The sequence below is a fragment of the Gorilla gorilla genome, chromosome 20 (assembly GCF_029281585.2).
Source record: "Gorilla gorilla gorilla isolate KB3781 chromosome 20, NHGRI_mGorGor1-v2.1_pri, whole genome shotgun sequence".
NCBI classification, from domain to species: Eukaryota; Metazoa; Chordata; class Mammalia; order Primates; family Hominidae; genus Gorilla; species Gorilla gorilla.
Window position 1 is genome coordinate 15,780,309 of NC_073244.2, and position 22,211 is coordinate 15,802,519.

At 42.7% G+C, this 22,211-nt stretch overlaps 1 protein-coding gene across 14 annotated transcripts in view; it reads right to left on the bottom strand.

Annotated features, from left to right (window-relative positions):
• Positions 1 to 6,584: 6,584 nt before the first annotated feature.
• ZNF846 (zinc finger protein 846) overlaps positions 6,585 to 22,211 on the bottom strand; it is a 36,254-nt gene continuing 20,627 nt past the window's right edge. For 3 of the 14 annotated variants that reach the window (XM_055371816.2, XM_055371815.2, XM_055371814.2), the window contains exons 2-7: positions 21,624 to 21,723; positions 19,969 to 20,095; positions 18,763 to 18,849; positions 16,495 to 16,577; positions 14,694 to 15,399; positions 6,585 to 9,480 (exon numbers count right to left, since the gene is read on the bottom strand). In XM_055371816.2, the coding sequence (XP_055227791.1) occupies positions 9,479 to 9,480; positions 14,694 to 15,399; positions 16,495 to 16,577; positions 18,763 to 18,849; positions 19,969 to 20,095; positions 21,624 to 21,638 (1,020 nt within the window). In that variant the 5' untranslated portion in view covers positions 21,639 to 21,723 and the 3' untranslated portion in view covers positions 6,585 to 9,478. The other 11 variants (XM_055371808.2, XM_019016653.3, XM_019016652.4 and 8 more) reach the window with 8 other exon arrangements.

A 22,211-nucleotide genomic window follows, 5' to 3' on the forward strand; every position in this document is an offset into this window, starting at 1 on the left:
GGCATTTTTTACGTTTTGCTCCCTCCCTAGTTTCTACCACCAATGCAACTCATCCCAGATTTTCCTTCTTTTCTCTCCTGTCTGCTTCTTCGGTCTCCATCCCAAGCTCAGAGTCCTCTGAATCCTCCTTTTCCAGTGACCCCTCTGACCTCTCTCCTCCCCCAGCTGCTCCTTGCCAGGGTGAATCAGGTCCCAATTCTTCCACAGCCTCTGCTCTCCCACCCTATAACCCTTCTATTACCTCCCCTCCTCACACCCAGTCTGGCTTATAGTTTCATTCTGTGACTAGCTCTCCCCCACCTGCCCAACAATTTCCTCTTAGAAAGGTGGCCAGAGCTGAAGGCATAGTTAGAGTGAGTACATGTGCCTTTTTTTCTATCAGACCTTTCCCAAATCAGTCAGCATTTAGGCTCTTTCTCATAGGACCCCACTAAATATATACAGGAATTCCAATATCTAACTCAGTCCTACAACTTAACCTGGAGTGACTTAAATGTCATCCTGATATTTGCCCCCTCCCCAGATGAACAAGAAAGAGTTTATTTCCTAGCCCAGTCCTACACAGACACTCACTGGCTTCATGAGCCAGGCCTCCAAGAGGGCACCAGGGCAGTTGCCCGAGAGTATCCCCATTGGCAATACCAGACAGACTCCCCAGGTATAGCTAGGTGAGATTACATGGTCTCCTGCCTAGTTGAGCGGCTGAAAAAGGCAGCATACAGCGCTGTTAATTATGACAACCTAAAGGTAAAGTTGAAAACCCAGCCCAGTTCATTGCCCGCTTAGCAGCTACCCTTAGACACTTTACAGCACTAGACCAAGAGGGGCCAGAAGGCCACCTTATCCTTAATATGCATTTTATCACCCAACATGCTCCTGACATTAGAAAAAATTAGAAAAAATCTCCAAATTTGGATTCTGGCCCTCAAACCCCACAACAGGATTTAATCAACCTCACCTTCAAGGTGTTCAATAACAGAGAAGAAGCGGCCAAACAGCAACGTATCTCTGAGTTACAGCTACTTGCCTCCACTGTAAGACAACCCACAACCACATCTCCAGCATACAAAACCTTCAGAACAACCAAGCCACAGCTCCCAGGGGCTCCTTCAAAACCTCCTCATGGACCTTGCTTCAAATGCCAAAAGCCTGGTCACTGGGCCTCGGAAAGCCCGCAGCCCGGGTTTCCTCCTAAGCCATGCCCTCTCTGTGTGGGCCCCCACTGGAAGTTGGACTGTCCGACTCACATCGCCACCATTCCTAAAGCTCCTGGAGCTCAAACCCAACTTTCCTTGGCGGACTCCTTCCCAGATCTCCTCGACTTAGTGGCTGAAGACCGATGCTCCCCAGTCACCTTGGAAGCCCCCAAGACCATCATGGATGCCGAGCTTCGGGTAACTCTTACAGTGGAGGGTAAGTCCATCCCCTGTTTAATTGATATGGGGGCTACCCACACAACACTACTTTCTTTTCAAGGGCCTGTTTCCCTTGTCCCCGTAACTGTTGTGGTTATTGATGGCCAGGCTTCCAGACCCCTTAAAACTCCCCAACTCTGGTGCCAACTTGGACAACATTCTTTTATGCACTCTTTTTTAGTTATCCCCACCTGCCCAGTTCCCTTATTAGGCTGAGACATTTTAATCAAATTATCTGCTTCCCTGACTATTTCTGGACCTCAGTCACACCTCATTGCTGCCCTTTTGCCCCATTCAAGACCTCTTTTGAATCCTCCTTTCGTGTCTTCCTACCTTAATCCTCAAGTGTGGGATACTTCTACTCCCTCCTTGGTGACTGATCAGGCACCATTTACCATCCCATTAAAACCTAATCACCCTTACCCCACTCAACACCAGTACCCCATCCCACAATAGGCTTTAAGAGGACTAAAGCCTGTTATCACTCACCTGTTACAGCATGGCCTTTTAAAGCCTACAAATTCTCCTTACAACTCCCCTATCATACGTGTCCAGAAACTGGACAAATCTTACAGGTTGGTTCAGGATCTTTGCTTTATTAACCAAATCCATCCTGTAGTGCCAAACACATATACTCTCCTATACTCAATACCTCCCTCCACAACTTATTATTCCATCCTTGACCTCAAAGATGCCTCTTCACTATTCCTTTGCACCCCTCATCCCAATCTCCTTTCACTTTCACATGGACTGACCGTGACACCCACCAATCTCAGCAACTCACCTGGACTGTACTGCTGCAAGGCTTCACAGATAACCCCCATTACTTTAGTTAAGCTCTTTCTCATGATCTACTTTCTTTCTGTCCATCTGTTTTTCACCTTATTCAATATATGGATGACCTTCTCCTCTGCAACTCCTCTTATGAATCTTCCCAACAGGATACCCTCCTGCTCCTTCAACATCTATTCTCAAAGGAGTATCACGTATCCCCATCTGAAGCCCAATTTCTTTCCCATCTGTTACCTATCCTGGCATAGTCCTTCATCAAAACACACATGGTCTTCCTGATAACCGTGTCTGGCTAATCTCTGAAACCCCAACCCCTTCTGCAAAGCAACAACTCCTGTCCTTCCTAGGCATGGTTGGATACCTTTGCCTTTGGATACCAGGTTTTGCCATCCTAACTAAACCCCTATATAAACTCACAAAGGGAAACCTGACTGACCCCACAAACCCTGAGTCCTTTCCCCACTCTTCTTTTCATTCCTTAAAGACAGTCCTAGATAGAAACAGCTCCCACATTAGCACTCCCTAGTTTGTCCCAATCCTTCTTATATACGGCTGAAATACAAGGCTGTGTGGTTGGAGTTCTTACACAGGAACCAGGCCCACGACCTGTAGCCTTCCTATCCAAACAACTTAACTTCAAAGTTCTAGGCTGGCCCTCATGTCTACGTGTGGTGGCAGCTGCTGCTTCAATACTTCTAGAGGCCCTCAAGATCATAAACCATGCCCCACTTACTCTCTACAGCTCTCATAACTTTCAAAATCTATTTTCCTCCTCACACTTGGTGCACGTACTTTCTGCCTCCAGACTCCTCCAACTCTACTTACTATTCACTGAAACTCTCACAGTTACCATTGTTCCTGGCACAGACTTCAACCCAGCTGTTCACCTTATACCTAGCACCAAACCTGAACCTCATGACTGTATCTCTCAATCCATATGGCATCCTCCACATTTCCCCATATTTCCCTTTCCTGTTCCTAATCCAGACCACACTTGGTTTATTGATGGTAGTTCTTCAAGGCCAAATCGTCAGTCACCAGCAAGGGCAGGATATGTTGTGGTGTCTTCCACATTGGTCACTGAAGCTACTGCCCTGCACCCTTCCATTACCTCTCAACAAGCCGAACTCATTGCTTTAACCCGGGATCTCACCCTTGTAAAGGGACTATGTGTCAATATCTACACTGATTCCAAGTATGCCTTCCACATCGTACATTACCATGCAGTTATATGGGCAGAAAGAGGTTTTCTCACTACACAAGGGTCCTCCATCATCAATGCTTCCTTAATAAAAATCCTCCTTAAGGCTGCTCTACTGCCTAAGGAAGCCAGAGTCATTCACTGCAAGGGGCCTCAGAGGTTACCAGATCCCATTGCTCGAGGCAACGCTTATGCTGATAATGCAGCAAAAGAAGCAGCTAGTATTCCCACATCTGTCCCTCATGGCCATTTTTTTTCCTTCTCATCTATCACTTCCACCTGTTCTTCCACTGAAACTATTACCTATCAATCCCTTCCTACTCAAGGCAAATGGTTCTTGGACCAAGGAAAATTCCTCCTTCCTGCTTCACAGGCTCATTCTATCTTACCACCCTTTCATAACATCTTCCATGTGGGTTACAAGCCAATGGCCCATCTCTTAGAACCTCTCATTTCTTTTCCATCATGGAAATCCATCCTCAAGGAAATTACTTCTCGGTGTTCCATCTGCTACTCTACCACCCCTCAGGGATATCTCAGGCCCCCTCCCTTTCCTACACAAAAAGCTCGAGGATTTGCCCCCGACCCAAGACTATCAGATTGACTTTACCCATATGCCCCAAGTCAAAAAACTAAGATACCTTTTCATCTGGGTAGATACATTCACTGGATGGATAGAGGCCTTTCCCACAAGGTCTGAGAAGGCCACCACAGTCATTTCTTCCCTCCTGTCAGATATAATTCCTTGGTTTGGCCTTGCCACCTCTATACAGTCCAATAACAGACTGGCCTTCATTAGTCAGATCACTCAAGCAGTCTCCCAGCCCCTTGGCATCCAGTGGAAGCTTCATGCCCCTACCGTCCTCAATATTTGGGAAAGGTAGAAAGAACTAAGAGTCTTTTTATTATTATTATTATTATTATTATTATTATTATTGTTACGTTAGGTTCTAGGGTACATGTGCACAACGTGCAGGTTTGTTACATATGTATACTTGTGCCATGTTGGTTTGCTGCACCCGTCAACTCGTCATTTACATTAGGTATGTCTCCTAATGCTATCCCTCCCCCCTCCCCCCAGCAGGCCCCAGTGTGTGATGTTCCCCATCCTGTGTCCATGTGTTCTCATTGTTCAATTCCCACCTATGAGTGAGAACATGTCGTGTTTGGTTTTCTGTCCTTGCCATAGTTTGCTCAGAATGGTGGTTTCCAGCTTCATCCATGTCCCTATAAAGGAGAAGAACTCATCCTTTTTTATGGCTGCATAGTATTCCATGGTGTATATGTGCCACATTTTCTTAATCCAGTCTATCACTGATGGACATTTGGGTTGGTTCCAAGTCTTTACTATTGTGAATAGTGCTGCAGTAAACATACGTGTGCATGTGTCTTTATAGCAGCATGATTTATAATCCTTTGGGTATATGCCCAGTAACGGGATGGCTGGGTCAAATGGTATTTCTAGTTCTAGATCCTTGAGGAATTGCCACACTGTCTTCCACAATGGTTGAACTAGTTTACACTCCCACCAACAGTGTAAAAGTGGTCCTATTTCTCCACATCCCCTCCAGCACCTGTTGTTTCCTGACTTTTTAATGATCACCATTCTAACTGGTGTGAGATGGTATCTCATCGTGGTTTTGATTTGCATTTCTCTGATAGCCAGTGATGATAAGCATTTTTCCATGTGTCTGTTGGCTGCACAAATATCTCCTTTTGAGAAGTGTCTGTTCATATCCTTCATCCACTTTTTGATGGGGTTGTTTGATTTTTTCTTGTAAATTTGTTTAAGTTCTTTGTAGATTCTGGATATTAGCCCTTTGTCAGATGGGTAGATTGTAAAAATTTTCTCCCATTCTGTAAGTTGCCTGTTCACTCTGATGGTAGTTTCTTTTGCTGTGCAGAAGCTCTTTAGTTTAATTAGATTGCATTTGTCAATTTTGGCTTTTGTTGCCATTGCTTTCAGTGTTTTAGTCATGAAGTCCTAGCCCATGCCTATGTCCTGAATGGTATTGCCTAGGTTTTCTTCTAGGGTTTTTATGGTTTTAGGACTAATATTTAAGTCTTTAATCCATCTCGAACTGATTTTTGTATAAGGTTTAAGGAAGGGATCCAGTTTCAGCTTTCTACATATGGCTAGCCAGTTTAACTGGCACCATTTATTAAATAGGGAATCCTTTCCCCATTTCTTGTTTTTGTCAGGTTTGTCAAAGATCAGATGGTTGTAGATGTGTGGTATTATTTCCAAGGGCTCTATTTTGTTCCATTGGTCTATATCTCTGTTTTGGTAGAACTAATGGTCTTTTAAAAACATACCTCACCAAGCTCAGCCTTCAACTTAAAAAAGACTGGACAGTACTTTTACCATTTGCCCTCGTTAGAATTACAGCTTGTCCTCGAGAAGCTACAGGGTATAGTCTATTTGACTATATGGACATACCTTCTTGCTGGGCCCCCACCTTGTGCCAGACACCAGCCCTCTAGGTGACTATCTTCCAGTCCTCCAGCAGGCTAGACAGGAAATTCACCAGGCTGCTAATCTTCTCTTGCCTACTCCAGATTCCCAGCCATATGAAGACACCCTAGCTGGATGATCAGTTGTTGTTAAGAATCTGATCCCTCAAACTCTACAACCGCGATGGACTGCTTAGTCGTCTATAGTACCCCAACTCCCGTCCACCTGCAGGACCCTCTCCATTGGGTTCACCATTCCAGAATAAAGCTGTGTCTGTCAGCCAGCCAGCCTGATCTCTCTTCTTCCTCCTGGAAGTCGCAAGTACTCTCCCCTACTTCCCTTAAATTCACTCGCATTTCTGAAGAACAGTAATAGCCCTTATAAACCTAATACATCCCTTCATTCTATTAGGTCTATTCGTCCTTACCCTACTTTTTGAAACAGGGCTTTATGAAGTCATCCCCACTACTTGGACTGTGCCCCCAAGACTTGTCATCCCTATTATCTTCTGTCTAGTCATACACCTATTCATCATTCCCAACTACTCGTAAATGCCCTGCCCTTGTTTACGCTGCCAGTTTACCAGTTTACACTTTTCCTCCAAATCACCATAACTGATATCTCCTGGTTTTACTTCAAATAGCCACCCTTAACTCTCTTGCAGTGGATATAATATCTTCAGTGGCAAGATACATTCCAATTCTCCTATCCTAATAAGTCCTTCTTTTTTTTTTTTTTTTTTACTTTTCTACTCACTCTTATCCTTGCCCCTATTCTCCAGTCACTCTCTACCTCTGCCTAGTTACCTCCAGCATAGTATCAATCTCACCCACTCTCTCCTCACTGCCTCCAATCCTTCTCTAGTAAAAAATTGTTGGCTATGCATTTCCCTTTCTTCCTGCTCTTATGCAGCCGTCCCCGCTCTACAGGCTTACTGAGCTACCTCTCCTGTCTCCCTGCACCTCTGAACCTTCTTTAATAGCCCTTGTCTTTACCCACCTGAGGAACTTCTTTACTTTCTAGACAGATTTGGTGAGAACTCCCCAGAGATTTCACATTAAAAAGTGGCCACACTTCTCCGCATCTACTTACAGCACCTTTCTCTTTATGTCAATTCCACTCCCCCCCATATTTGGACCCCTAACCACACAAACAACTATCCCTGTTGCCGCTCCTTTATGCTTCTCCCAAAAACAGCCTACTGGAATCCCTTTAGGAAACCTTCCACCATCCAAATGTTCCTTTACTCTTTATCTCCAGGACCAAGCCACACACACTACCAAACAGATGGGAGCATTCCAACTTCACATTACTGATAAGCTCTCTATCATTACTGACAAACTAAAAAACATTGGCAGTCACTAATGCTTAGGAAGACACCTACCCTGCATCTCACTCCATCTTTGGCTACCCTCGCCCTGCTCATTTGACTCTCCTCCTGGCCCCTCCTCTTGCTTGCTTATACCCAGCCCCATGAATAGTAGTGAAAGAATACTCACAGATACTATGTGCTTTCTTATACACCATGAGAACTGAACCTTCCCTCTACGCAGTTGCACCATCAATCCCCATTACAACCTCTAACGGCTGCTGCCCTTGCTGGATCTCTAGGATTTTGGGTGCAGGACTCCTCTTTCCCTACACCCTCTCACCTTTTCACTTTACATTTCCAGTTATGCCTGACACAAGGTCTCTTATTTTTCTGTGGTTCTTCCACGTACACCTGCCAACTGGATGGGCACATGTACTCTAGTCTTCCTTACCCCCAAAATCCAGTTTGCAAACGGGAACGAACAACTGCCTGTCCCCCTCATGACACCAACATGACAAAAAAGAGTCATCCCATTAATCCCTTTACTTGTGGGTCTAGGAATTTCTGCCTTCACTATTGCACTTAGAACTGGAATAGCAGCTATCTCAACCTCTGTCACACCATCCTGCAGCCTCTCTAATGACTTCTCTGTTTAGCATTACAGATATATCACAATCTTTATCTGTCCTCCAAGCCCAGGTTGACACTTTAGCTGCAGTTGTCCTCCAGAACTGCCAAGGCCTCGATCTACTCACTGCTGAAAAAGGAGGACTCTGTATATTTCTTAATGAAGAGTGTTTGTTTTACTTTAATCAGTCTGGCCTGGTATATGATGACGTCAAAAAACTCAAAAACAGAGCTCAAAACCTCGCTAGTCAGGCAACTAATTATGCTGGACCCACCTGGCCACTCTCTAACTGGGTATCCTGGCGTCTTCCAATCGTTAGTTCTCTAATACCTGTCTTCCTCCTTCTCTTATTGAGGCCTTGTGTCTTCTGATTAATCTCTCAATTCCTACAAAACTGCATCCAGGCTATCACTAATCACTCTATACAACAAATGCTGCTTTTAACAACCCCACAATATCACCCCTTACCCCAAAATCTTACTTCAGTCGAATCTCTCCCACTTTAGGTTCCCACACCACCGCTAATGCTGCTCAAAGCAGCCCTGAGAAACGTCACCCATCACTCCTCCATATAGCCCCAAAATTTCACCCCAAGTTTTCACTATTCTTATTTTATTTATTATTTTTATTTCTTATTAACATAAAAAAACAGGAATGTAAGGTCCTCTGAGCTGGCCGCACCATGGTCAAACCATTGTGACATTCCCCCACCCTTGTGATAATGTACTTTGTGATATTCCTTGTCCTGTGAATGTACGTTGTAACATTCCTCCCCACCCTTGTGAATGTAATTTGCAACACCCTCCCTGCTCTTCTGAATGTACTTTGTAACATTCCTCCCATCCCTTGTGACAATACACCCTCCGCGCCCTTGTGAATGTACTTTGTAACATCCTCCCCGCCCTTGTGAATGCACTTTGTAACATTCCTCCCTGCCTTTGGGACAAGACATCCTCCCCACCCTTGTGAATGTACTCTGTAACATCCTCCCCACTCTTGAGAATGTACTTCATAACATCCATCCCCTGCCCACAAAAAAAGTCGCTCCTAACTCCACCGCCTATCCCAAATCTATAAGAACCAATGATAATCCCACCATCTTCACTGACTCCTTTCTCAAACTCAGCCCACTTGTACCCTAGTGAATAAACAGCCTTGTTGCTCACACTAAGCCTGCTCAGGTGGTCTCTTATACGGATGCATGTAACATTACTGTAAAATGAGATCTTGCGGGGTGCAGTGGCTCATGCCTGTAATCCCAGCACTTCGGAGGCCGAGGTGGGTGGATCACCTCCCAAAGTGCTGGGATTACATGCATGAGTCACCATGACCAGCCAGGTATTTCTTTATAACAACTCAAGAACAGACTAATACACGTGACTATTTCCAGACTATTTTGTACCAATAGTCTAGTTGTCTGTGTACAATGCAACAGCATCTTAATTACTATAGTTTTAATCTTGATATTCATTAGGGCAAGTTCTTCCACCTTTTTTATCAGCTGGGTCTTGATTATCCTTGCCTATTGTTCTTCCATATACCTTTTAGAAACAGTATTTCAAAGGCGGGTGTGGTGGCTCACGTCTGTAATTCCAGCACTTTGGGAGGCCAAGGTGGGTGGATCACCTGAAGTCAGGAGTTTGACACCAGCCTGGACACCATGATGAAACCTCGTCTCTACAAAAAAAAAAATACACAAAATTAGCTGAGCGTGGTGGTCCCAGCTACTCCGGAGGCTGAAGCAGAAGAATCACTTGAACCTGGGAGGTGGAGGTTGCAGTGAGTGGAGATTGTTCCACTGCATTCCAGCCTGGGGAACAAAGTGAGACTTCATCCCAAAAAAAAAAAAATTCTTATTGCTTCTTTCAATTATTTCCCTTTTTTTTTTTTCTATTCTCTCATTCTAGAATGCCTTGTAGCTGGATATTGAAGCTTTTTGCTTATCTCATACATTATTTAATTTTCATCCTTTCCAGCACTTTTCTTTTTAGGCTGAATTCTGTGAAACATTCCTTGGCTTAATCTTTGAGATCTTTCTTCTTTTTGAATTTGAGTAGTTACACTATGAGTTGCCTTCTTTTCACTACTTTCACTGTATCTGTCCATTCAGGCTGCTATAACAAAATACCATAGACTGGTGGTTAATAAACAACATAAATTTATTTCTCTGAGTTCTGGAGATTAGGTCAAAGCTCAAGGTACAGTCAGATTCAGTGTCAGGTGAGGGCCCTTTTCCTGGTTCACAGACAGCCATCTTCTTGAAGTAACCAAATACAGTAGAAGTGGCATGAAATATCTTTGGGGTGTCTTCCATGAGGGGGGTAATCCCATTCTGCAGAGCCCTCATGACTTCATCATGTCCCAAAATTCCCAGCTCCTAATACAATCACTTTGGGAGTTAAGATGTCAACATATGCAAGTTGAGGAGACAAAATTTATTTATTTATTTATTTATTTATTTGAGATGGAGTCTCACTCTGTCACCCAGGCTGGAATGCAGTGGTGTGATCTTGGCTCACTGCAAGCTCTGCCTCCCAGGTTCACACCATTCTCCTGCCTCAGCCTCCTGGATAACTGGGACTACAGGCACCCACCACCACACTGGGCTGATTTTTTTTTTTTTTTTTAAGTAGAGACAGGGTTTCACCACGTTAGCCAGGATGGTCTCAATCTCCTGACCTTGTGATCCACCCACCTTGGCCTCCCAAAGTGCTGGGATTACAGGCGTGAGCCACCGTGCCTGGCCTAGGAGACAAAATTTAGACCATGGCAACATCTCATAAATTTTGGTATGCCATGTCTTTGTTTTCATTTGTCTCAAGATGTTTTCTAATTTACCTTGTGAATTCTTGCTTCACCCATTGATAGATCACGAGTGTGTTGCTTACAATAAAATGTATTTGTGAATTTTCCAGTTTTCCTTGTTTTTCATTTCTTGTTTCATTCTATGTGACTTGAAATGGTACTTTGTGTTTCAGTCTTTTACATTTCATTAAGATTTGTTTTGTGGCCTAACATATGGTTTCTCCTGGAAACTATTCCACATATGTTTGAGAAAAATGTGTTCTCTTCTGTTGTGGGGTGGGTTGTGCCAACTGTTATATAGTACTTGTCCTGTTTCCTTCTTGATATTATGGTGGCTGTTCTACCTATTAAATTGAAAGTGGTATAATGACGTCTCCAATTGTTATGCAGAATTGTCTATTTTTCCCTTTAATTTTGCCAATATTTACTTCATGTATTTTAAGCTCTGATGTTTGATACATATAATTTTTTTATCTTCTTGGTGAATTTTACCTTCTATCAGTATATACTGTCATTCAGTCTCTCTTCTATCAGTTTTTGACTTCAAGTTTACTTTGTCTGATATTAGTATATCCAGCCAAATTCTCTTTAGGTTACTATTTACATGGAATGATCTTTTTCCATTATTTAACTTTCAACCTTTTTTGTCTTTAGATCTAAAGCGAAGGATGGCCAGGCATGATGACTCATGCCTGTAATCCTAGCACTTTGGGAGGCTGAGGTGAGCAGATCACCTGAAGTCAGGAGTTTTAGACAGCCTGGTCAACATGGCAAAACCCTGTCTCTACTAATACTACAAAAATTAGCTGGGCATGGTGGTGGGTGCCTGTAATCCCATCTACTCAGGAGGCTGAGGCAGAGAGAATTTCTGGAAGCCAGGAGGTGAAGGTTGCAGTGAGCCGGGATCTTGCCATTGCACTCCAGCCTGGGCAACAGAGCGAGACTCTGTCTTAAAAAAAAAAAAAAAGCAAAGGGCAACATACAGTTGGATTGTGTATTTTAATCCATTTTGCCAAATTATGCCATTAGATTGGAGAAGTTATCCCATTTACCCTTCATATAATTACCAATAAAAAAGACTCATTTTGCCACTTTGTTACTCTTTTTCTGTATGTCTTACAGCTTTTTGGTCCCTCATTTCCTACATTACTGCCTTTTTTGTTGATTTGTTTTTTTAATGACATCTTTTTTTGGTCTCATTTTGTGTATATTCCATTGATTTTTATATGTAGTTACCATGGGGATTTTTTTTTCTTTTTTTGAGACGGAGTATCACTCTTGTTGCCCGGGCTAGAGTCCAATGGTGCGATCTCGAGTCACTGCAACCTCCACCTCCCACGTTCAAGCAATCCTCCTGCCTCAGCCTCTCAAGTAGCTGGGACTACAGGCATGCACCACCACACCCAGCTAATTTTTGTATTTTTAGTACAGACGGGGTTTCACCATGTTAGCCAGGCTGGTTTCAATCTCTTGACCTTGTGATCCACACACCTCAGCCTCCCAAAGTGCTGGAATTAGAGGCATGGCCTGGTGACCACGGGGATTAAATATAACATCCTAACATCCACTGTACAGTCCACTGTCCAGTCCTCACTCCTCCCACATGCTCTTCTTACTAAATATAGAAAAAATTCTACTTAGGGGGAATTTTAAAAGCAATTAAACTTTTCAACCACAGAAAATTTACTGTCCATGACAAGTCGTCACAGAAAGGCACATTGAAAGGCAATCTCATTTTCATGTCATTTATTTCAATTTCTCCTCTAGTATGATCTTGTGTACAGTAACAGTAGTATCTGAAAGCTTCCCATAACTCCTCAGATTCACAATTTATTCTTCTAGTGAGTATTTTCAGAGGCACTTAAGGAATATGTACTGCTAAAAGTATTACCAGATTTTTTTTTTTTTTTTTGAGATGGAGTTTTGCTCTGTCACCCAGGCTGGAGTGCAGTGGCACAATCTTGGCTCACTGCAACCTCTGTCTCCTGGGTTCACACAATTCTCCTGCCTCAGCCTCCCAAGCAGTTGGGATTAAAGGCACCCGCCATCATACTTGGCTAATTTTTGTATTTTTAGTAGAGATGAGGTTTAACCATGTTGGCAGGCTGGTCTCAAACTCCTGACCTCAAATGATCTGCCCACCTCAGCCTCCTAAAGCGCTGGGATTACAAGCATGAGTCACCAGGCCCAGCGTATTCTCATATTTTCACATTCATATAGCTTGTTTGCAGTGTGGGTTTTCACAAGTATAGTAAGACTTGTAAAATGGATGCAACATTTCCCTCATGCTGTATTATCAAGATTTCTCTCCAGTATGAATTATCATTTAAATTAAAGGATGAAATAATACATACATAAGTGTATGTATGTGTGTGTGCATATATATGTGTGTGTGTGTGTATATATATATATAAAGACATTCCCATATTTCTAACATTCATGTTTCTGGCCTCTTTGAGATTACCAAATATTAACACATGAGACAGAAGTAAAGATTTCCCACATCTTACCTTCATAGAGTTTCTCTCCAATGCATGTTGACTGACTTAGTAACACTGGAAGAATTCTTAACACATCTTAAATTGATGAGGTTTCTTATACCTGAAACTGTCAGAAATTTCTGAAGGCTGTCCCAGATTTCTTACCTATATAGGCTATCTGCCCACTGTGAGTTCTTTGATGTTGAGTTATTAAAAGGCATAAGTGAAGATCTTGTAGCCTTTACATTTGTAGGGTTTTATACCACTGTGAATTCTCATGTGGATACTAAGTCCTGAGCACTAAGTAAATGTTTTATCACATTCCTTACATACAGAGGGTTTTTCTCCAGTGTTGATTATGAAGTGCTATGAAGGTTTGTGAAGTATTTTAAGGCCATCTCTCATTCTTACCTTCATTCAATTGGCTTTTACAGTAATTTTTGTTATGAAAAATAAACAATATGCTGGGTGTGGTGGCTCAAGCCTGTAATCCCAGTACTTTGGGAGGCCAAGGTGGGCAGATCATGAGATCAGGAGATCGAGACCATCCTGGCTAACATGGTGAAACCTTGTCTCTACTAAAAATACAAAAAGTTAGCTGGGCATGGTGGCACATGCCTGTAGTCCCAGCTACTCGGGAGGTTGAGGTGGGAGAATTCCTTGAACCCAGGAGGCAGAAGTTGCAGTGGGCCAAGGTCATGCCACTGTACTCCAGCCTGGGTGACAGAGAGAGACTCTGTCTCAAAAAAAAAAAAGAAAAATAAACAATAGTGGAAGAAACAAAGGCTTTACCATGTCTTAGAACCAGATTTTTCTCCCAAAGGTGAGTTCTTACACTTTATAAGATGTGAAGAATTACTACTCTTGCCTATTCCTTGTATCACTGGGACTTGTGTCCATGTTAAATTCATTCCTATTATATAAGATATGGAAATTCAGTGAAGGTTGTTCATATTCTTTACCTTCATATGATTTTTTTCCAGATGAGTTTAGATGTAAATACTAAGATCTGAGGAACACTTCAGGTTTTTTCACATGCCTTAGTTCTTAGATGTTTAGCAAGTGCTGAAGATTGAGTGAAGTTTTTCCCACATTTCTTACATTCATATGGTTTTGCTCCAGTGTGAGTTCGTGTGTGAACGTTAAGGCACGTGGAATACCTGAAGGCTTTCCCACATTCTTTACATGCATAAGGCTTTTCTCCTGTGTGCGTTCACATGTGCATATTAAGATCTGTGGAACGAGCAAATGCTTTACCACATTCCTTACATTCATAGGCCCTTTCTCCAGTGTGAGTTCTTAAATGGGTACTAAGGCCTGAGGATTGAGTGAAAGCTTTCCCACATTCTTTGCATTCATATGGCTTCTCTCCAGTGTGAATCCTTACATGTTGACTAAGCATTGAGGAATTATTAAAGGCTTTCCCACATTCTTTACATTCATAGGGCTTTTCTCCAGTATGTGTTCTCATGTGTAAAATAAGTCCTGAGGAACGAGTAAAAGCTTTCCCACATTCCTTACATAAATACAGCTTCTCTCCACTGTGAATCCTTACATGTTTTGTAAGGTATGAGGAATGAATAAAAGCTTTTCCACACTCCTTACATTCATATGGCTTTTCTCCAGTGTGAATTCGCATGTGTAAAATAAGTCCTGTGGATCTAGTGAAGGCTTTTCCACATTCCATACATACATAGGGCTTCTTTCCACTGTGAATTCTTGTATGATCAGTAAGGTATGAAGAATGGGTGAAGGCTTTCCCACACACTTTACATTTATATGGTTTTTCTCCACTGTGAGTTCTGATGTGTAATTTAAGTCCTGTGGATTGAGTGAAAGCTTTACCACATTCTTTACAGACATAGGGCTTCTCTCCACTGTGAATTCTTCCATGTCCTATAAGGTGTGAGGAATTACTGAAGGCTTTCCCACATTCCTTACATACATAGTGTTTGTCTCCATTGTGAGATCTTATATGTAACTTAAGGGATGACTGATTAAGAAAAGTTCTCCAACAGTCTTTGCATTCACACAATTTCTCTTGTGTGTGAGTTTTATTCTGCCTAGTAAGATTTGGAAACTGGTTGAAGGCTTTTTCATGTTTAACACACTTAGGCTTTTTCCCCTCAGCATGACTTTTCTTGTAAAAACTATGAGGAAAGTTCTTTCTTAAGGCTTTTCCACTCTGATTATCCTCAGAAGTTTTCTCTCCAATGTGAGTTATCATGTGAGTCATAAGAAATGGGTGTTCATTGAAGACTTTTCCAGAATGGTTAGAGTCATACAGTTTCTCTGCAGTATTGCTTCTCTCCTGTTGAGATATAAAAGATGAATAAAGAATTTCTCACATTCAGTATGGTAACAGAATTTCTCCCCAATCACAATATCTATGCATTGGAAATATATTTAAACATTTTAACATATCCATTATATGTACGGAGTTCCAGCCCCATTTTTGAGTTGAGTAATAGGACAATGAGGCCACCAGCCTGCCTATATTCTCTGCATTCACAGAGCTTCTTAGACAATCTGTCTGATATTTATTTATTTATTTATTTATTTAAGAAAGATTCTCACTCTGTCGCCCAGGCTGAAGTGCAGTGGCACGATCTTGACTCACAGCAATCTCTGCCTCCCAGTTCAAGGGATTCTCAGGCCTCAGCCTCCCAAGTAGCTAGGATTACAGGCATGTGCCACTATGCCCAGCTAATTTTTGTATTTTTAGTAAACACAGATTTTTGCCATGTTGACCAGGCTGGTCTCCAACTCCTGGCCTCAAGTGGTCTGCCCACTTTGGCCTCCCAAAGTGCTGGGATTACAGGCATTAGCCACAATACATCTGAGAATTATTTAGACTAAATTATGGGCTGGGCACAGTGGCTCATGCCTGTAATCCCAGCACTTTGGGAGGCCAAGGCAGGTGGATTGCTTTGAGCTCAGGAGTTTGAGACCAGCCTGGACAAAATGGTGAAACCCCATCTCTACAAAAAAAAAAAAAAATCAGCCAGGCATGGTGGCTCATGCCTGTAGTCTCAGCTATTCAGGAGGCTGAGGCTGGAGGATCATTTGAGCCCAGGAAACAGAGGTTGCAGTGAGCCAAGACTGCACCACTGCACACCAGCCTGAGCAACAGAGTAAGACCTTGTCTCAAAAATAATAATAAAGTAAAATAAATTATGCACCAAAAACTGAATAGCTGAGTTGTATGTTTGTGGATGTTTATTTGTGAGATCTCTGAGAAGAAATATGTTTGTAGTAAGTTTAGAGTGCTTCCCACATTCATGATATTCAGAGAATCTCTTCAGACTTTGTTTTCTCTGGGTAAATGCCATTTTCCTCATATAATTTTTGTGAATATTGTGCTTCTTGTCCTAGTGTGGAAGATTTCATCCCTTGGAAATCTTACCAATTGTACTCCATTTGGTGATCTTTCTGCAGAAATATCTTGCAGCAGTGGGGAGATTTTGGTTTTGAGTTGCAAATCCAATTCTGAAATAAAGTGAAAAATGCAGCTTGGGAGAAAAATTGTGGAATAAAGTCATTTAAAAGCCTATGGGGCTGGGCGTGGTGGCTCACACCTGTAATCCTAGCACTTTGGGAGGCCTAGATAGGTGGGTTACCTGAGGTTAGGAGTTCAAGACCAGCCCGGCCAACATGGTGAAACACTGTCTCTACTAAAAATACAAAAAATTAGCCAGGTGCAGTGGTGCATGCCTGTAATCCCAGCTACTTGGGAGGCTGAGGCAGGAGAATCACTTGAACCCAGAAGGTGGAGGTTGCGGTGAGGTGAGATCCACCACTGCACTCCAGCCTGGGCTACAGAGCAAGACTTCGTCTCAAAAAAAAAAAAATGCCTAAGGAACAGACATAGCATAATCAAATGTGGCAGAGTGAAGAACTACAGGGCTCTTTCCTACCACAATATGACTAATGAGTTCAGAAAAGCTATCAGAATCAACTGTGCTGGGCTGGGTGTGGTGGTTCGTGCCTATAATCCCAGCACTTTGGGAGGTCAAGGTAGGTGGATCACTTGAGTTCAGGAGTTCAAGACCAGCCTGGCCAACATGGTGAAGTGCTGTCTCTACTAAAAATACAAAAATTGGCCAGACATGGTGGTGTGCACCTGTAATCCCAGCTACTCAAGTGGCTGAGTCACGAGAATCACTTGAAACCAGGAGGCAGAGGTTGCAGTGAGCCAAGATCATGCCATTGCACTCCAGCCTGGGTGACAGAGTGAGACTGTGTCAAAAAAGAAAAAAAAAAAAAAAAAAAAAAAAAAAATATATATATATATATATATATATATATATATATATATAGCTAAGTGAAAGAAGCTAGAGAGAAAAGGTTACATTGTATGATTCCATTTATATAAGATATACAGAAAGGGTAAATTCATAGAGAGAGAAAGCAAATTAGTCTCTGTAGGGTGAGTGGGGAGTGACTGCTTGATGGGTATATGGTTTCCTTTTGGTGTGATGGTAATGCTTTGAAACTAGGCCAAGCACACTGGCTCATGCCTGTAATCCCAACACTTTGGGAGACGGAGGCAGGTGGATCACTTGAGGTCAGGAGTTCGAGACCAGCCTGGCCAACATGGTGAAACTCCATCTCTATCAAAAAACACAAAAATTCACCAGGCGTGGTGGCGCACGCCTGTAGTCCCAACTACTCAGAAGGCTGAGGCAGGAGAATCACTTGAAGCCAGGAAACTGATGGAGGTTGCAGTGAGCCAAGATGGCTCCACTGGACTCTATCCTGGGCAACAGAGAGAGACTCTGTCTCAAACAAATAAACAAAAAAAAAGAAATGCTTTGAAACTAAAAAGAGCCGATAGCTACACAACACTAAAATGGTAAATTTTTGTATATTTTACCTAAAAAAAGTATATAGCACATTTCTATATTTTTCTAAACATGCATAAAACATGATAAAAAAAGAGTGAAGCAAATGGAAAGATGGACTATAAAGAGTTTGGCTATGTCAGAAGTTTTGCAATGGTAAAGATATGGTGTCAAAACTATCCCTACACCTGTAATGCCAGCACTTTAGGAGGCTGAGGCAGGTGAATCACAAGGTCAGGAGTTCGAGAACAGCCTGGCCAACATAGTGAAATCCCATCTCTACAAAAATACAAAAAATTAGTTGGGCGTGGTGTCAGGCACCTGTAATCTTAGGTACTTGGGAGGCTGAGGCAGGAGAATTGCTTAAACCCAGGAGGTGGAGGTTGCAGCGAGCCAAGATCGTGTCACTGCACACCAGCCAGTGCGACAGTGTGAGACTCCATCTCAAAAAAAAAAAAAAAAGAAACAAAAAACCTGTATTACTTATTATCCAAGTAATAATATGCAGAAAACTGAGGCTGGTAGTAAGCAAAAAGATGGGAGAATAAAGAAAGCAATATAAGAAGGTATTGGCAAAGGACCTACATGCATAAGATGGAATTTTCAAATAAGGCAGACAAACCTTTCTGAGAACAGAAAAGAGGTTGAGAAGATCAATGGAAATTTAAAGATGAGGGGAGTTGAAAGTATCTAAGGAAACCAAATGGCCTCAGCCTTCTCAGGAAGAAGAGTATACCCTGAGAAGTTCGCAAAGTAACATTTCCAATGTACTGCATGTCTCCCAGGCTGGCACAGCAGTGCCATAATACCATATCTGCTTATGAACTCACCCTGCAGAACTCCTGTCACTCCTGTCCTCAGCTCTTCCATTTGTTCCAATCCGGACATGAGACTAAGTTTGCATAATTCAGACCCTGCTGGAGGGAAAAATGCACAAAAGAAGAGGCCCATGCAAGACATAACACCATGTCCTTGAATGGGGAACCAATACTTTTGCCTTCGGGGATTCTAAAGATGGTCAAGTGTAACTTTACAAACAGCAAACTAATCATATAACATTTCCAATACGTGCACTAAAACTATTTTTAAAATAACAAAAATGTTGCCCGGGTATAATGGCTCATGCCTCATACCTCAGCACTTTGGGAAGCCAAGGCAGGCAGATCACTTGAGGTTAGGAGTTCAAGACCAGCCTGGCCAACGTGGTGAAACTTCCTCTCTACTAAAAATACAAAAATTAGCAGGGCATGTTGGCATGGGTCTGTGGTCCCAGCTACTCAGAAGGTTGAGGCGGAAGAATTGCTTGAGCCTGGAAAACCAAGTCCAACTTCATACACATTTAAAGTCTTAAAGTTTTTAATCCATACATGAAATAAACTCATTTACTTAAATCTTTATTTTCATGGGGAATCCTCTACACCAGGGGTGTCCAATCTTTTGGCTTCCGTAGGCCACACTGGAAGAAGAATGGCCTTGGACCACATATAAAATACACTAACACTAACGATCGCTGATGAGCTACAACAAATAAACAAAAAAACAGGTCTGTGCATAAATCTCATAATGCTTTAAGAAAGTTTACAAGCTTGTTCTATAAAGTAATGCCCAGGCCATGCATGGTGGCTCACGCCTGTAATCCTAGCACTTTGGGAGGCCAAAGCAGGCGGATCACCTGAGGTCAGAGTTTGAGACCAGCCTGGCCAACATGGTGAAACCCTGTCTCCACTAAAAATACAAAAATTAGCTGGCCATGGTGGTGCACACCTGTAATCCCAGCTACTTGGGAGGCTGAGGCAGGAGAATCACTTGAATCCAGGAGGGGGGGCTTTGCAGTAAGCAGAGACTTATGCCACTGCACTCCTGCCTGGGCAATAGAGCCAGACTGTGTCTCAAAAATAAAAAAAAAAAAAAAAAGGAATGTCCACTGGCCAAGGTCCATGCCTGTCTTGCTTATTACAGTACCCTCATTTGACAGCAAACATTTAAGAAACATTGATTTCCTAAAGGGGTCAGTGAAGAAATGATGCCAGTTTTACCTAGTATAATGAGATTCTTGTAGTTCTCCAACATCACATCTCTGTAGAGATCTCTCTGGGCTTGATCCAACAAAGTCCACTCCTCCTGGGTAAAGTCCACAGCCACATCCTCAAAGGTCACTAAGTGCTAAACCATTAAATACATGCCAGCTTCAGCTAAGTACCATCTCCTTTGATGTTCTGAGAAAAATGCATGAAGGACTAAGGAAGACTAGAAGCCTGCAGTACTCCCAAGCCTCAGGCCTCTTCTCCTCTATATAGATATTGTCTTGCAATGGCATCCAGTCACATGGACTTATCAGCATCACTGAAACATGACTAAACTGATCTTCCTACAGCTTTACAATGGGCTCTTCTGGCCTTAGTCCTCCTCTATTTATAGTTGCAGTCTGCACTGAATATGTTGCAGCACTATGTAAAATCTAATAACAAATGAATTATCTCCACAGTGACACACAAATTCCTTCAGATTAGACATCTCCATCCCCTTCTTACAATCTGTCATAACACTCAGCAAAACAATGAGCCAACAAGCATGATTGAGGATCAGAAAGAATTAGTAAACATTGAGATAAAATAATCATTTCTGTAGGGAGACCCACTGAAACTATTGCTACAGAATAAAAGATGAAATGCTCCTGATTATTGTAAATACAAAATTGCATGCAGGATTGTGTAAAGACAATGCCAGGTTGGACTGCCAGAACGAGCCAACAGTGCGTGATGTGCTTCCCCCTGCACAGAGCCTATGAATGGACGTGCAGTCAGGGAGGTTTCACGTCACCAAGATTCCTATCCCAGAAAAGCAAATGTTCATAGCTCTGGGAATGGAATGTGACCCTTGTGGAGAGCCTATAAACAGATGCATGGGGGGGTGCCTGTCCATATGGATAAATGCCCTCATCTTGCCACAGCTCTTGTAGGCCTCTTTAAAGTTAAGGCATACTCCCTTCTGAGAATTTCTGGTCTAACCTGTTGTCTAGCTTCACATCCTGTTTCCATGTATTGTTTCTAACCAGCTTTTGTGGCAATTGTTATTGCTGATTAATATCTTGCTAATCATAGGTTATGGAAAGATTGTGTTTCTGTTTTAAGGCTCTGTTAGAAATTACTGACACACACACTATATTGTAAATTCTTGTCTCTGTATACTATACTTCTACATACATATGTACTGTACTTCTACATACAAATGTTATGTTAAAGAATTACTTAATCCCCATGTGACCATCTCACCTCATAATCAAATGACCCTAAATCCCTCACTAACCTACCCCCGCCCTCACTAAGATTAATAATAACTGCTGGTATATCCAGTGCATTGTTGGCACTGTGGGACCAGAAGGCGGCGACCCCCCTGGACCCAGCTTTCACTATCTTGTGTGTGTCTATTATTTCTCAACCTGCCAATCTGCCTGGGAACAAAGAGAGAGCCCCGCTGCACTGTGGGCTGCTGGCTAGATCCCACAATACACTTCCATTGCAATCTCTGTACAACCTGAGATGGCTTGGTTCCTAGAGAAATTTACCTGGGGAGTTATTTCCTGAGCAGGACCATCATTTCTTTAAGATGCTTGAATACATGATAACAAGGTAAGGCTACCGATGATGGCTACAAGCATAACATTTTGAAGTTAGGTCTGCTTTCCACTTGCCTGAGAAGAATCCATCAGTAATCCATCCGTAACCCAGCCACCAGCCTTGGCTTCTCGATGTTCCTGTCATGAAGACAGAAAGTGTCCTAGAAAAAATGACCTTTGGAAAAGAATAATGGCATGTCAGTTGGATACATCAAAGAAAAAGTATTTCAGGCTGGGCATGGTGGCTCATGCCTGTAATCCCAGCACTTTGGGAGGCCAAGGTAGGCAAATCACTTGAGGTCAGGAGTTTGAGACCAGCCTGGCCAACAGGGTGAAACTCTGTCTCTACTAAAAATCCAAAAAAGCCAGCCAGGTGTGGTGGTGCATGCCTGTAATCCTAGCTACTCAGCAGGCTGAGGTGGGGGAATCACTGTAACCTGGGAGGTGGAGATTTCGGTGAGCCGACACCATGCCACTGCACTCCAGCCTGGGTGACAGAGTGCGACTCCATCTTAAAAAACAAAAAAGTAGGCCAGGCACGGTGGCTGACACCTGTAATCCCAGCACTTCGGGAGGCCAAGGTGGGTGGATCACGAGGTTAGGAGATCGAGACCATCCTGGCTAACACAGTGAAACCCCGTCTCTACTAAAGCTACAAAAAAA